General features: G+C 36.4%; 1 protein-coding gene across 16 annotated transcripts in view; it reads right to left on the bottom strand.

The window, feature by feature from the left end:
* Positions 1-17,221, bottom strand: part of LMO7 (LIM domain 7) — a 197,361-nt gene that overhangs the window by 119,441 nt on the left and 60,699 nt on the right. For all 16 annotated transcript variants that reach the window (XM_038569778.1, XM_038569762.1, XM_038569765.1 and 13 more), the window contains one exon: positions 8,974-9,044. In XM_038569778.1, coding sequence (XP_038425706.1) covers positions 8,974-9,044 — 71 coding nt within the window. The remainder of the gene's footprint in view (positions 1-8,973; positions 9,045-17,221) is intronic.

Genomic DNA, 17,221 nt, shown 5'->3' with positions numbered 1-17,221 from the left:
ATAATGAAGATATTATGTTTTGTTTTGTTTTGTTTTTACAAATTAAAGAAGTGGTTTTTGTTTTATCTGTTATTTAGCACCTCTTCCTTTGCCTAGTTTTCTTCTAGATGCAAGTCTGCCCATAAACACCTGAATGCTTAGTAAAGACAGAGCATTGCACTAAGGACACAGTGAAGCTGCTAAGTACAAGGATATTCTCTCATTCCAAATATCTCCTAGCACTTATTAGCGAGGTACCTGGTATTGTGTAGGTGCTTTAAAAATATCTGCAAAAACACCTGCTAGCTAACATTTAATACAGAAGTTTTTCTGTGATCTAAAATCTGTCTTCTTTATAGAAATAAATTTAGAAAAATGTTAACCGTTAGTTTCACTCAGATGTGGGAAATCATTTTAGGCTGTTCCCAACAAGGATACCTCCCTCTATTAGGTTTTCTGTTGCCAGACAAGTCAAACCTTGATGTTGTCTCTCCTGTCAAATGCTGACCAATAAACTATCAGATATATTAATTTGGACAAGTTATCTTAAGTAAATTCCTTACTAAGATTTTTTATTATTACCTCCATTTAAAGCCATAAGCTATAATATGTTTAAAATAAAAACCACATTGAGTAATTAATGATCACATTTCCTTGGGTAAAGTAAGAAGCATATAAAATTTAAAATTTTTAAATTTGGGGTGCCTAGGTGGTTCAGTAGGTAGGCGTCCAACTCTTGGTTTGGGCTCAGGTCATGATCTCAGGCTTGTGAGACTGAGCCCTATTGGGCTTTGTGCTGGGTGTGGAGCCTGCCTAAGATATTCATATTCTCTCTCTCTCTCTCCCTCCCTCCCTCCCTCCCTCCCTCCCCGCCCCCCACCACTCCACACCCCCCCCCTTCTCTTAAAAAAAAAGTTTAAAAGCATTCAATATAAGCATTTATGGTCACTTTAATATTTTCAAAGATCAGTAGTAAAATTAATATAAGTTTAGTTTCTAGAATTCCTGTGGTAATTTTGTATAGTGTAGAGTTAGACTATAGCACAAATAGTTAACAATGAGTGCTAAGATGGGAAAGTGTGTGCAAGAGCAACAGGTCAGTATTAATACACCTCATGATTATAGTTTTATTATGACAGGACTTTTACTTAGCCTGTTAGGCCCGAAGCATTCTGAATGAAGTGAGTCGAGCAAAGTTTGAGTCGTCTGACAACAGACTCCTCTTATTTTAAACCACCTCAACTGTTAGAGCACTAAGGGAGCTCACTCAAACAGGACATTTCCCAATACCACATCAATAGCAAAAAAGCATCTAGCAGGGGCCTCTGAGTTCCTGTCCTGGTTCTGTTGTTTACTCTTAAGTAACATCTCTAAATTCCTCTCCACCCCTGCAAACAAATCAGAGTGCTATGTTGTTCTCTTATAGATGGACTTGGGTTCACTCCAATTTTTGCCACTATGAAAATGCTTCTAATGTTTGTCTGTATGCATCTCTTCATCCCTGGCTCCTTAAAGCTTCCTACATTCTGTTTCTAGAAATAAAAACATCAGCGTCAAACTCTTAATACTTGTCTGGCAAGGAATTTGGCCAAGTGAATCAATTTACTTTTGCCTCAGCAGGCACCATTCATGTGCCCACCTCCTGGTAGGATAGAACTGCAGCAGCCCAGTCCCTCTGCGCATCAGCTGCATGATCTTCCTAAGAGCTGCCAACTTTATAACCACCACTCTTAAGGGGTATACAAGATTTCACTGATTTTATCAACCACATTATAGATATTTAAGGTATTTTTTATATTTTCCACTATGAAAAATCTTTATACATAGTCCCCCCATTTTGTAATCTTTTTTTTTTTTTATTCTCAAGAGGAAAGATTATTGGGGAAAATCCTGTAATTTTCATGGTAAGTTAACATACAGATTATATTAACTAAAAAACTAGCATGTAATTACTTGACAGGTATTGTTAACACTGCTTTTCAGAACTGTACTAGTTTACATTCAATTGGTCATTTTGAACATATACCATTTTGCCATAATATGCCATCATTTTGTAACATTTCAAATTATTTACCATCTTCAACTTAAAAATAGTATCTGGGGCAGACCAGGTGGCTCAGCGGTTTAGTGCCACCTTCAGCCCAGGTCATGATCCTGGAGTCCCATGTCAGGCTCCCTGCATGGAGCCTGCTTCTCCCTTTGCCTGTGTCTCTGCCTCTGTGTGTGTGTGTGTGTGTGTGTGTGTGTGTGTGTGTGTGTGTGTCTCATGAATAAATAAAAATATTAAAAAAAAATAGTATCTGGTTTTAGCATAATTATTTCTTACTAATGAAAATGAAGATTTTACTCCTTATTTCCAGCACTTATTCCACAGTTTATTTATTTGTGAAGTATCTGGTTACATCTTTTGCTCATTTGTCTACTCATTTCCTATTCCAAATGTGTATCTCACCAGTGTATTTGAACTTTAGATAATGTTTAAGTCATTTTGCTTAATGTATTTTTCTCAGAATGTTGTTAGAATATTTAATATGGATTTAAATTTATTTATTTTTCCCTCACTCCTTCAAAACTTAGAATTTTAAACTGCCTCGAAAGGTTTTAACTCTTCAATTTTATTTTTTCAGCTTTGTATTATTTTTACCTTGGCTATTTGGTGGGCTTACAAATTCATCCTTAGACAATTACTTATCCCAATACAATGACCTGAGTGATTGATCTCTTTTGTGTGTTTTCATATCTCCTTTATCATAAATTCCTATGTGTAAGAATGTATTTTGGACCTTGTTCCTGTATTAATATGCACATTTACAAAGCAATCCATAATATTTATTTTTTTCCAATCCATAAAATTTAATTACTGTGCTTTGTCATGTTTGTCACATGTTCTATGGTTGAGACAAGCTCATTTCACAGATATTTTTATTTTTAGAACTTTTCCTATTCTTATCTTCTTATTCTTCCACATGAATGTTAAAATAACACTTATTAAGAGAAGCCTGACTAGATTTAATGAGTCTGGATTAAAATTATAAATTAATTGACATCTATTACCCTATGTAGAAATATAGCTTACCATTTCATCTCTTAATTCTTACAGCTTACCATTACATTTTCAATATCCAAGGTAAAAGTCTCACACATTTCTCTAAAGAATGCTAAACTTTGTCACTACTTGCTTTTAACTCCTTGGATCCCATCTAATTTTCTGACTGGTAATTGTTAGTATATAAGAAACTCTAGAGATTAAGTCTCTCATATAAGGCAATTGCTCTATTTTTAACTGATATGATACATTATATATTTGCTTTTATAATATTCATTTATTTAACTTACTTCTCAATACACTGACCAGAATTACCATACTATGATTGTTTCACAGCTAACACACTGTTTTCCATGTGCCTACCTGAAAGCCTTTATTACATTAAAACAGACTTCAGTATAACTTCTTGCTGATCAACTTTAATAAAATTGCTCATATTTCATACATCTAGCATACACATTACTTCCTTTTATTTTTATTAGACCATCATTCTCATTTCTTTCTCAGAGGTCCTATCACTGAAATGCTGGTTGTTCTCCTCTTAGTAATTTATATTCAGGGCAGGAAAGGCCTGTAGACGGTACCTGCCAGGTTTATGAATTAGGACTAAAGCCTCAATACGAAAAACCTTCTGCAAAATTTGCCATGAGTCTGTACAACATGACTATTATAATAGAGGTGAACTTTTAAATCGTTTATTTGCTAAGCCAGGTTTCAACTTAATAAACTATTTTTAAATGATGTTTTGTTATATGTAGGTATCAAATTACAGAAAAAAACTGACTATAAATTTTCAAAATAGAACATACAGATTGGCAACCACAAAATGCAAACATGCAGAGAAAACAGCTTAAAATTTTCAGATTGTCTTTATCAACGCAACACTTGCATCTTCATTTGCCTACTACTAGGTTATCAAATAGTATAGAAACTTTGAAGTTTATATTACTGTAAATGAAGAAAAATAATTTTTAAAATTTTCTTAAAGATTTTATTTACTTATTTACTTGAAAGAGGGAGGGGAAGGGGGGAGGGGAGAGAGAAAGAGACCACACATGTGCACAACACTTGCCTACAAGGTGGGGGCGGGGGGCGTACCGGGGGTAGCGGGGAGAAGGGAAAGAATCCCAGGTAGACTCTGCTGAGCGTAGAGCCTGTTGCAGAGCTCTAACTCATGACCCTGAGATCATGACCTGAGCCAAAACCAGTAGTCGGACACTCAACTGAGTGAGCCACCCAGGGAGCCCAGAAAAATCATTTTTATTACTTATATTGCAAATGGCTATAATATGGTTGGGAATCAATGAATAGTGTTGGCATGCTAGAGAGATGTAGAAAAACAACTATCCTCCTCAGGAAATTCTAAACCAGAAGTAACTCTAAGAAAAAAGGCTTCATTAAAGAAGTTTCTCTGGGCTTCACATGGTATCACTGCCATTCGATGCATGAAAGTCTCCATTTCTAACAAAAGACAGACCCCTCTTGCATGAATGAGAAGTGACAAAGTTCTTTGTCCTATATCTTAAAACAATCACTCAAGTATCCCATAGAAAATTAACAGGAATCTTTTTCAAAATAATTTTTCTCCTTGTATTGAACACATCTTTAACAAAATGTTATATGTAGATAGTGTAGTGGTCCCGTGGCATATATAAATAAAAACAGAATTTCTCAAATCAAATAGGTGAATATCCTGATTCACTCTTTCCAAGCTGTAAACCATAGAAAAGAAAGCCCGGTAACAGTGTGAGAAGAGTTTTCTTAATAATTTGTGCCAAGTTCAAAAAGACCTAAACCTCTGAGACATGGCTCACTTGTAAACTTCTGAGGCATGGCTGGTTGACCTGGGATAGAGCAGACTGGCAATATTCCAGGGATGGGAAGTATAGAGTGACTAACCAGAGACACACCCAATAAAATTATCTTCAAGTATATCTTCTTACTTCACAAGGTGAATAAAGAATGTTTTGTTTTCGTATTTCCAAGATCGCAATCATAAAATGAGTAACTGTGAAATTACTAACTCCTATCACTAGCTAGATATGCCTCAACCAAATATGTCTAGAGAAGAGAAGTGATTCTCCTAAAACCACAGAGTGAGAAAGGTTGAGGATATTTACGTAGTGGCAAATCTCATATTTTTAAAAATATAGAGGTCCTTATGAACACTAATAAACACTGCCAATAGAGGACTGATTAATGAATACTATCAATAATTAACAAGGAGCTGGGGCAGCCCAGGTGGCTCAGTGGTTTAGGGCCGCCTTCAGCCTGGGGCCTGATCCTGGAGACCTGGGATTGTGTCCCACATCGGGCTCTCTGCGTGGAGCCTGCTTCTCCCTCTGCCTGTGTCTCTGCCTCCCTCTCTACCCCCGTGGGTGTGTGTGTGTGTGTGTGTGTGTGTGTGTGTCTCATGAATAAATAATAAATATCTTTAAAAAAAAAAAAACAAAACAAAAAAACCGAGCTGAAGTCACCTTACAAACTCTTGTCAATCCTTTTACTAATTTGAAAAAATCCCAAATTAGATTTTGTGCCCATCTCACTGTTTAGTAAAGACAAGAGAGATTACAGGTCTAAGTTATATAGTAAAAGAATTACTGTAACAGACTTTAACCAGCAGAGTATTCTTTACCACTCAACTCAATTAGATCTCACAATCAAACTAAATGATACTAAAATGATTAACAGAAGATACTAAGTTCAATAGTCAATCAGAATAAAAGGCAACATTATCTCATTATGCAGGTATATATCTGGTCTAAAACCCCAGTGCAGAGTTTATACCCAATTTAGACTATCTGAAATGTCAGAACACTGCCAGTTGGGTGGAAGCTATAATAAGCTCACTTCCTCTAACTCTTGACTTCACTATTTCAGAATGCCAGCTCAAAAAGGATAAACTATGACTAACGGATAAAAAGACTGCTGAAATTAGATAAAATAATCAGAAAACTCTTTAATCATAGTAATGAACTAGGATGCCTAGAGATGTTTAAGAAGCAACAAGCAGACCCCGTATTTCACAAGAATCCATTTTCCTGGCAGTGAACCAAGCAGAAGTCAGTCTTTTCCTGTAAGAAAATGAATTCAGAGTTTTAAAATATCCTAATCATATTTCAGCTAAAACTTGAGATCTCTCAGGGGTAAAATATTTTCAAAGACAGATGGCTTACTATATTTATCATTAATTTAAGAGTCAGGACTTTTAATACCAGACTCTTAACGACAGATTTTGCTTTCTTGGTAGGCATTATAGCTCAGGTGGAGATGATCAAACAGTGATGCCTGCTTAATCATTTTATAGACTAACCAGCTAGGCTTTCTTCAGCTACAGATGTATACAGAATAGAGTTATCTATAGGCTTTTTCCCCCAACATTGCACCTTTGAGATTAATATGCTTCATTAACCAGTGGCCGTAAACAGTGTGATTTACAATTAAGAAAGGGTTTTTTTAATACAAATATGCAGGGTTTTGATGTCTCTCAGTAAAAACAACTGCCAATTACCATAGCTTAATATTTACTTATGCTACTTTAGGAAAACATGAATTTAAAGAATACTGGGTTCCGGACATACTGATTAGACTTAATCTAGTAATGCACAGGGATCTCTGGGTGGCGCAGCGGTTTAGCGCCTGCCTTTGGCCCAGGGCGCGATCCTGGAGACCTGGGATCAAATCCCACATCGGGCTCCCGGTGCATGGAGCCTGCTTCTCTCTCTGCCTGTGTCTCTGCCCCTCTCTCTCTCTCTCTCTCTCTCTCTCTCTCTCTCTCTGTGTGTGTGTGTGTGTGTGTGTGTGTGTGTGACTATCATAAAAAAAAAAAAATCTAGTAATGCACAAAATCCCTAAATGGTATTATTCCAGCTAGGAAACAATCTAAGAATGAGTTTTTGGAAACTGTGAATTAAAGTCATTTTTTTAAAACCACAGTATCTTTAAACATGCATCCAATGTTTGCTCTGAAGGTAGAACTTATGTGTTTAATCTAACAGTACTGCTTGTGGTCCAAACAGTTTTTCATCAACTCTGAATATCTTCTCAGGTTGGGTATGGCTTTTACAAATCACCTCAAATCATTGAGACACCAGGCTGTTGCATAAATTGCATTTTAAATAAAAAGAAACCTAAGTGTCACACAAATATGTTTAATGATCTTGTTATAGAGGTAATGCCCCAAAAAAGAGATCCCTAAAAATGATTTAAATAGTTTATCACTGGCAGTATATAGCCACAAAGTGATTTCTTTGAAAACATCACCTATGTGGGTTATATACTCTCACATGTCCACAAACAACTCAGTGCTTCATATGCACACTTCATACCCAACACTTATCCTGACTTGTGGAGCTTGCAATAAAAAAGTTAACTTGCTGCAAACTTCTAAACAGTCCATACTCATAGCTAAGGTAGTTCTCAAATCACATGCATCTTTCTAATCATCATTCCCCCCTCCATCTTCTGAATGCATTAGAACACACTTAAATTCTATAGTTTTCAAATTAATATAATTTCCTAACATTAACCAATTAGACTGACCATGTGTTCTACTAGAATTAGTTTAAGCATATTTGGTAATGGCACTTCTAAATGTGACATCAGAAGTGGACAAGAAACACTCCTTAAACTTTACTTGTGGCCCTTCTTCATATATCAGCTCTGCTATGTATTAAGTAGAACCATATGCAATTGATATTTCTGTAGGTTACAGAGGGTTGGATATCAATAACTTCATATGGCTCAATTAATAACATTGCTCTGAGACAAAAAAGCTTGAACATCTACCAATAGAGCTAGTGAGATAGAGGTTGTTATCTACATGGCCATCTTCCTAGCAACAACTTATACAAAGATAGTTTATAAAAACCCTAATGTATGTATTATGAAATTCTGCAACCCTGTTGGGCAGATCAGATATGCTGATCTCCATTTTACAGGTAAGAAAATAAGGCTCAGTCACTAAGTCAGTTTCTCAAATGTCCAAAAGTAATGGGGCAAGGAATCAAACCTAAGCCCTCTGGCTCCCAATCTTTGCCGCAAACCACCTTCCTTTAAAAGGATAATCAAAATCATCTAAATACAAGTACATTTAACTTCCAATGCTTACTTGTGGACAGATTCCATAAATACCTATGTGATAAGTGTCTAGATTGCAGTACTTAAGCCCTTTCAAAAATGTGGGTGCATACTCAAGGACATTCTTATAACTTATTTGCTCACTTCTGCAACCTGCACCCTTACCCAGGACTTCATCTTTACATCCCATGGGCCTGCCTCCCCCTCACCTCCAAAGGTCACATACCTGGTTAACTTCACTATGCACCCAGTGGGGGACAAAACAGTGGGGCTAGACACATGATGTAGGCTTCATACCATCAATCATGCCACCAGCCTAGTTTACTTATGATAACCAAAACCTGGGATATTGATTTTTAATAATATATTAATTGAATGAATGGTCCATGACTCAAATTGACTGTGGAGATGTAATGACTCCACTTAAAGCTTAAAAGAAAAATTTGCTACTTCATAAACTTGTTCTACAAGCATCACTATTAACTGAAGAGGAAAAAAGTCTTCTATTAACTTTTAAACCAGGCAATTCCATATGTTAAAATATTCAGAGTGAGAGCTGGTACAATGTAATACGGCTTCCTCCTGAACCACCCACCCCTACTGGCCCATCAAGCAATAACAGAACCTTTCTTGTTTATTAATTTAAAATAATATATATTTCACCAATGCTATCTTTAGATGCAGAGACTGATAACTCCTTCCTACTGTCTGGTACTGTAGGGGTGTCAATTTGCAGAGATCAAATCTCACTTGTTACCAAGAAAACAGATCTGTGACTATGGTGGCCATGGGGAGGGAGTGATGACAACTAACAACACACGTACACATCTTTGCTTTTGAATTATTTTTTAACTGCTTTAAATACTTACTCACACAACAGAACACCATTCTCTAGAGAAGCTCGAAAATCCTTTGTTTCAAAATTCTTCTCTGTTACTGCCTGAAAAACAGATTTGGGCATTAGTTTTCTCTTAATCAGAGTTACTACACAAGTCAAATGTAGCATGAGATTAATTAATGTGCATCTAATGTTATCCTTGAAAGATATACGTATGTCATCGAAAGTCATTCCATATAGGAAATTACACATGGTTCTATATTATAAAGAGAGAGATTAACCATTTTAGTATGAACAAATGTAAACAGAAAAAAAAACACAATGAGAGTTTTCTGTAGTGGGACAATTTTATGGGTAATCAACAGTAGTTAGAAGCTACATTTCCAACATCTTTTCTATAAAAATCCTATGGGCAATCTAGCCTACCAAGAGTAAATAAAAAGAGATTAAGATATAAACTTGAAATATCAACTATTTATGCACATCATTAATTTCAATCCCATCCTTCAATTCCTCAAGTTTCGTGACAATGCTAAATTGCAGAAGGCATGACTCTCCTTAAATGGATTCATGATCTGGCCCTGATATGTGTAATGAGCTACATTTACTGAAACATCCTATAGAGAATGCTATTAAATCCTGAAACAGAGAGACAAAAGACAAGCATGGAAGATGCACAGACTTTAAACAGACAACTCCCCCACTTAAGGCTATAACATATAAAGGCCACCTACAGTTAACCACAACCAATGTTCCTTAGCAAAACTACTGGAAAAATGTCTACAGATCCTGTCTCTCAAGAGTAGAGTAGCTGGGAAGAAAGGGGACCTTAAGACAGAGAAGCAGAGAATATGGAGGCCACTGTAGGAAAAAGCTTTCTAAGAACAGCTCCTGAAACTGGGTCCACAGCTAAGGGTGTGGGCAGAGTGCACTGAGCAGTGATCCCAGCAGCCCTAGAGACATATCCACCACCTGTGAGGAGGAGTCCTTGCTCCACCTGCCACTCAGGGAAGAAATACCATGTAGGAAATCTGATTTGGGAAGCCCCTGATCTTAAACCCTAAGTGAGCTGCCAGGCTCCTGCAGTCCTCACTCACCACTGCTAGGTTTTCAGCCCACCTAGAATTCCTGTATGCCTTCCACAACTTTTCCATGATGCCCAACATCACTATAGCAAATTGTTAATTGACAGAACAGCAGTTATGTTTAGAACAGAAGTTAGTTTCTAATAAGCTGGTTCTATAAATATGGGCAGGATCCTGGGCCAGGAGGTAACACACTCAAACACAAGAAGAAGTAGAAGATCCTTTCCTGCACACAGCATTAATCTACGGAAAGGCTATAATGCCTCATGAATTAAACATTCACTGAGTGTCTCTGTTACAGGCACTTACCTAGATAGTGGGTGGAGATCTAAAGAAAAAAAAATGCAAGAAGCTCTTCCCTCAGGGACCTCATAGCCACATAAGTAAAAGATAATTTAAAAATGCAATAAAACATATCCAGAATGGTACATTTCTTTGGGGAAAATCTTGAGTGGTTCATGGATTATCCCAAGTAACCTGTGCAGCACAAATTCTCTTGAATTTTCCCCCAAATAGATCCAAAATAAACTCAAGATGAGCATTGAGGGGCACCTGGGTGGCTCAGTCAGTAAAGCATCCAGCTTGATTTCAGTTCAGGGTATGATCTCAGAGTCCTGGAATCGAGCCCCATGTCCTGCTCTGTGCTAAGCGGGGAGTCCACCTGAGGACTCTCTCTCTCTCTCCTCTGCCCACCCACCCCCACTTACAGTTTTTTAGATTTCTCTCTAAAAAAAAAAAATAAATGTTAAAAAAAAAAAAAAAAGATGAACACTGACCCCCAACTAGTGAAAACATAATAATATCTATCTGGGAACTCCTACCCAAAGTCAAAAAAGGCATGAAAATGTCCCAGGAAAATCCAAAACCGAAGTCAAAGTCCATTCTTTCTGGTCATAGGACAGCCCCTCAGAGCCACCAATACTTAATTATTCACCACTGACACAATCTGGTGATTAACTTCCTAAATTAACTTAGATTAGAAGCAGTGAGTTAGAAGAAAGAAGAATTGTACCTATAGACACATGGATAGCAGTGAGGAGTGACAATCTACAGCCCTGGATGGGGCCAGTCAAGAGGGCAGGGCAGCAAATGGCAAAATGGAAAGAGAAAGGGCTCATGTCAGACAAAAGTATATTCACACCCCACTTTCATTACCTAAGAACTGTGTGATCTGAAGCAAGTTGAATAACCTCTCTGAACCCATATACTCATCTGAAACAAGGAAAATATCACCTAATTAGCTTGCATGCAATCAAATACCTGAGAGTAGCTAACAATCATAGAGTTTAACCTAATCATAAGCACCAACTTTCAAGTTAGCACTCTGACAACACACTCTGATAATTAACTCTCCAAGGAACACCTCTGCACCATATAGAGCCAAGTTACAGTAAGAATATTAAGTAGAAATAATGAAATACAGAGATATTCAGAAAACCACCCAAGTATCCAGAATGGTTTATTTCCAAAAAAAAAAAAAAAAAAAAGACTATAGAAAGGCAATCAAAGTTCATGGATTTCAGACCACCCCCATCCATATGTCAATATACTAATGTACTCCTATGTGTGTAAATTATACACTTTCGTTTATAATACATACATATATATGCATACATATATATAAAACCAGATTCCACTTATACTGTATTTATAAAGAAGACAGAATATAAAAGCTAAACAAAGATTTAGTTAAATAATGGTCCATATTTTAAGGACATAGGAATCTATCATACCCTGTACATTACTGAAGGTATTATAAAATTATACCACCTTTCTAGAATGTAATTTGTGACATATATTTGAAGTCTTAAATTTGCATACTCTAAAGCACACCAAGTGCAGATCCAGGAATGTATACTACGACAACATGACAAGAACACAAAGACATGACGCAAGAATTGTTTCACAGCATTAGGTGTAATAGCAACAATTATAAGCATACCGAATGCCCAATAAGAAATTGGTTAAATTATGATATAACCATAAAACAGAAAACTATATGAAATTTAAACTCATGTCATGAAAGTAGATTACTTGTAAAGAATACTTAATGTAGGGGCACCTGGGTGGTTCAGCTGGTTAAGCCTCTGCCTTTGGCTCAGGTCATGATCTCAGGGTCCTAGGATGGAGGACCGCATTGGGCCCCCCCACTCAGCAGGGAGCCTGCTTCTCCCTCTCCCTCTGCTGCTCCCCTCTGCTTATGCTCTCTTGCTCTCTCTCAAATAAATAAATAAAATCTTTTAAAAAAAAGAATACTTAATATATTCATTATAAAGTAATTTATGGAATACATGAAGTATACCAATTACTATAACTCTATAGGTGTTATATGAATAAATATAGAATACATTAACAGTAATTATTTCTAAGTGGTAGAATTGTACCTTATTTAAACAAATTTTTGCTTATTTACATTCAGTAACAACCACAGGTGCTTCTTGTGCAATAGATATACAAATTAATTAGTATTTTAAAAACTTCAAAAAGGTCAGAAACCATCAGATTTGAGTTAATTTCCTGTATCTCCCACATTTAAAGGATACACTTGATCTTAGCCAAAAGGCCGAGAAGCGATTCCACATTTAAAGGATAAAGGAAATTTTTATGCTACGCAATTTTTCTCATTATCTATGAAATCTACATAATCCTTAAATTCAATAATCCTTAATTTTCCCCTTTCACTAAGAAAATTAAGGCTCAGAAAGTTTTTTAAAAATTGTCTTCAATCTGTATATAGATTTTTTTTCCATCTAAATTAGTGTATTAGACCATGCAATATATCTTCTTAAATAATCCTCCACTGTTTCTGGTACAAAAGATAATTTGGTAACTTAAAAATGTTCCAATAACTTTTTTTTTTACAATGTTCCTGGATAAAAGAAAACTGGATTTTAACACATAATGATTACATGTGTGAGAGGCAGAGAAAGAAAGAGCAAACATGACACTCTACCAGTAATAAAATGAAAAATTATCTTTACGTGGTTTAAGGGTCTCCCTGGACATTTTCATGTACGAAATGTTCATATTGTATATGCTAGCTACGTCAACCTCAGTATTCAAAATGTCTGATTACTTAAAAATTTTTAATTAGCAAATTATATATCCATGTAAATATAAACTCATCTAAGACCCATCCAAAGAAATTAAAAAGGTTTTCCTAGAGTTTTAAATTTTTAAAAAAAGCATAAATTTATGTATTTCTAAATATTTTATGGAGGGAGAGCAAGTGAGGGGAAGGGGTAGAGGAGAGGGAGGGAATCTCAAGCAGACTTCACACTGAGCAGGGAACCTAAGTGGGACTGAATCTCACCACCCTGATATCATGACCTGAAATGAAACAAAGAGTTGGACACTCAACTGACTTACCCACCCAGATACCCCAAGAAAGCACAAATTTATAGCAGGAATTTTCGGGCTAGACTACCACATTCATTAAGAAACTACAATAGGGCATCTACCACTGCCAGGTGGGGCCAGGTCAAGCTCCAGAGCCCCTGGTCTCCCTGCCCTCCTATTTCCTACATCTAACTCCAGACAAGCCAACTTAATTCCTTATTGTTCTCAACTGTGCATTGGAGATACAAAGTACCTACTTCATAGGGTTACTGAGAATTAAGTGAAATGAAGTAGATGAGGCGCTCAACACTTGATTGACTCAGGAGGAGCACTAACAAATGTTAGCTAGAAAAATTAACTGTTTCTATCCATCTGTAGAATGAAGATACAGAGTTTCATCTTATCAAACAAAAATCTGTTTCGCCAGACATAATATCCTTTAATTAAAGGAAAAAACTGATTTACTACATTATAAACATCTACCAGACTACTTTCTCTATCCTGGAACGTATAAAAATTACAGAGATCTGTAAAGGAACTCAAAATAGAGTGAAGGCAGTTTGTTAAAAAATAATAACTTTAAAATTTAAACCCATCCTTATTTTAAGAAGAATTCAGTGTGCTGAAAGAAATTCCAGAATTTTGAAAGAACAAACTATCTAGGAGTTCTAATCTAACAATTACTATTGCGTTCAATAATTCTGACCTTACTCATTAGCAAGTTATTTGAGGTGTGATACATTTTACGTAACGAGGCTGTGATTCATAGTAACTAAATACATAAAGACTATGTGTTTCTCTCTTAAGTTATCAGAACTCAACACAAACAAGAGTCATAATCACTGTGTAGTCAAACAGCCACACCTTGCCTTCTACAAAAACTTGGTGTTTTCCGCTTTCCATATTTCCCTAATGCAGTTGAATAGAACTATTCCCTGAACTAACCTGAGAGGTATATCAGACAAAAAAGATCTGAGGTTTAATCCTGGACCAATCTTACTCAACACACTTTTGACAATCCACTGCTCAGTCCCCTAATTAAAACAAAAACAAAAAACAAATATTTGCCCTATGTACTTCACAGTATACAAGTGATATGTAAAAATGTTTGATTCCTTTAAAAAAAAAAAAAAAAAAAAAAAAAACAAGCAAAAATACATACTAGAGTCAAGACTAGTGCTTTTTCCAGTCACGTGTCCTGTGTGTTGACTGGCCATTCTACAGGAAAGAAGCTAAGCTGCAGCAGGACCAAAAGTGAGGCTCTTGGGTGAGAAGCTTCCAGTGGAGTTAATTACTCTACGTACATTAAGGGTGGAGCAGCAGGCCAAAAGCATACTCTGCATAAACATTGCTGCCAAACCTGTCTTACCAGCTGCAATCTCCAGAGAAACCCATGATAGGAAGTTTTTAAAAGGCATATTTTGTGGAAGAAAATATCTATCAGTTATCACAGACAGTAAGTGCAAGTTTGGAAATTTCAAAAAAGCCATTTCTTTTCCTATGAAATATATTAATATTTTTGAAATATATTAATTTAATAAACAAATGGGAGCTACCTACATACCCTCTACTTTTGTTTATGGTTTTATTTTAATCCTCTGGCTGGATGAAATTTACCACCAATACAAGCAACACGTTTCTCTAACACTGCATCTCTCCATTCCAATTCTGACCGCATAATCCACATGACTTAAATCCCAAACATTCTGGGAACTTCTCAAAGACCACTTCATACCAGACTGGTTATCAGCAAAACATCCACTAATGCAAGTCAGCAGACACTCATCTTGTTTAAATTTTTCGATTCCTTTTAAGCAGCCATGTAAAAGATGTTCAGAATCCAAAAAGCACTCTCGATCATATTTTTGTGTGAATCACAGTATAAAAACACACTGTCCATTTGAACTTGTTTTAAGAGAGGGGAAAAAAACTAGGCTAGTTTGCAAAAAAAACTAGGCTAGTTTGCAAAAGACCTAGGCTATGAGCTTCAACTGAACCCACAACTAATTCCAAATTAAGTTACATTCTAACTGGTCAACTACTAGATCATGTTTAAGATACATTCATATCATCATTGTGACCATCATTTCAACCTAAGTTGATAGTTGAAAGTTCAACCAACAAAACAAATACCCAAGGAACATTTACCACCAGAAGTCACTGTGGAACACAGGACCCACATCACGAAACAATTCACAAAAGATGGCTCTACCTTAAATTTTCCATTCCAGGATATGACTGAGTGTTCACCTTTGATTAAGAGGGTCCACATAGGGCATTGTTACCATAACTGAAGCCCCAGGCCCCATCTGCCATGCTTTTTAGTCAATCTCTAAGGCTGTCAAAGAATTAAAAACATCTATCTCTCCCTTATTCCATTAAAATTCATTTTGGAAAAAAAATTCATTTTGGGGGCACCTGGGTGGGTCAGTCAGTTAAGCATTCTACTCTTGATTTCAGCTCAGGTCATAATCTCAGGGTCCTGGGATGGAGACCCTTATCAGACCCATATCACCATGCTGGGTGTGGAGCCTGCTTGGGATTTTCTCTCTCCCTCTGCCTCTGCTCCTCCTTCACTTTCTCACAGCTCACAGTTGCCTGCCCCGGATGCCAAATTCCATTTTTAAAGCGATCACAAGAGTCCATGGAAGCATATCACTCTAGTGATAATACTTTTTCAAAAGGGAACATTCTTGGACGAAATGTTCAAAGTTAAGAGCTTGTTACCACTATGGATTTGCTACCTGAAATTTTTTCCAGACTAAACAATATGTTGGAATTTAACTTCCCATTTAAATTATCGTTCTTAATTTTAACTCAGATACTAAGAAAGTACTCAGGTATTCCACGTAATGACAATCGCTCTGCACTTGTCTGACATGGTGCTTATTAGCATTAGGAATATAAAAAGTAAGATGAAGTAATTCTTGGAAATTCCTCTTTAAAAGCCTAACCCTGGGCAGCCCAGGTGGCTCAGCGGTTTAGCGCCGCCTTCAGCCCAGGGCATGATCCTGGAGACCCGGGATCAAGTCCATGTCCCCATGTCGGGCTCCCTGCTTGGAGCCTGCTTCTCCCTCTGCCTGTGTCTCTGCCTCTCTCTCTATCTCTCAGTGTGTGTCTCATGACTAAATAAATAAAGTCTTTAAATAAATAAATAAATAAATAAATAAATAAATAAATAAATAAATAAATAATAATAAATAAACCTAACCCTGTTTTGAAATGTGTAGTCAAAATGGTATTTTAAGGCTGGATATCAATTTAAAATGTGGTTAACCCTCAGAATTACAGTATGTTCTTGGTTAACTTATATTGTATATTCAGCAAATAACATTGCTCTAAGTAATATAATTCTCAAGTCACTGGCCTGTCTGAAGATTTGGCATCGTACTACATAATATCCTGGAGTATACTAGGACTATCTTTGCCAATGCTAATATCACTTGAGAGCAAATCCAAAGCCAGCTCCCAGTCTTCCAAAACACTGGTAATCAGAATTGCATAGATCACTGAATTCTAAATGGAATGAGAAGTTTCATAATGGTCAAAAATCTAAACATTTTTCCTGTCCTGTTGCCCCTTAAATCCTTAGTCTTGGTGATTCATTTAAGTTATACCTCCCACTTCACTTTCTCTTGGGAAAGACCCCCAGGTCCTCATAAAGTCAAGAGGGAAAACAGCAAAATGTGAAGCTCTCAGCTGAACCCCCAGATAATTAAAAGCCAACTGTATTTATAACCATTCAAAATTCTCAATCATCATTAGGCCAAATGTCAGCTATGCTCCAATTTAAAAGTACAAAAATAAAAGAATTGAGTTTAAACATAATATCTGCTCCAGAAGTGGCCACTTCCT

Source organism: Canis lupus, chromosome 22 (genome assembly GCF_011100685.1).
Source record: "Canis lupus familiaris isolate Mischka breed German Shepherd chromosome 22, alternate assembly UU_Cfam_GSD_1.0, whole genome shotgun sequence".
NCBI classification, from domain to species: Eukaryota; Metazoa; Chordata; class Mammalia; order Carnivora; family Canidae; genus Canis; species Canis lupus.
Note: the sequence above shows the minus strand (reverse complement) of the source record. Positions and strands in the feature narration are given on the sequence as shown.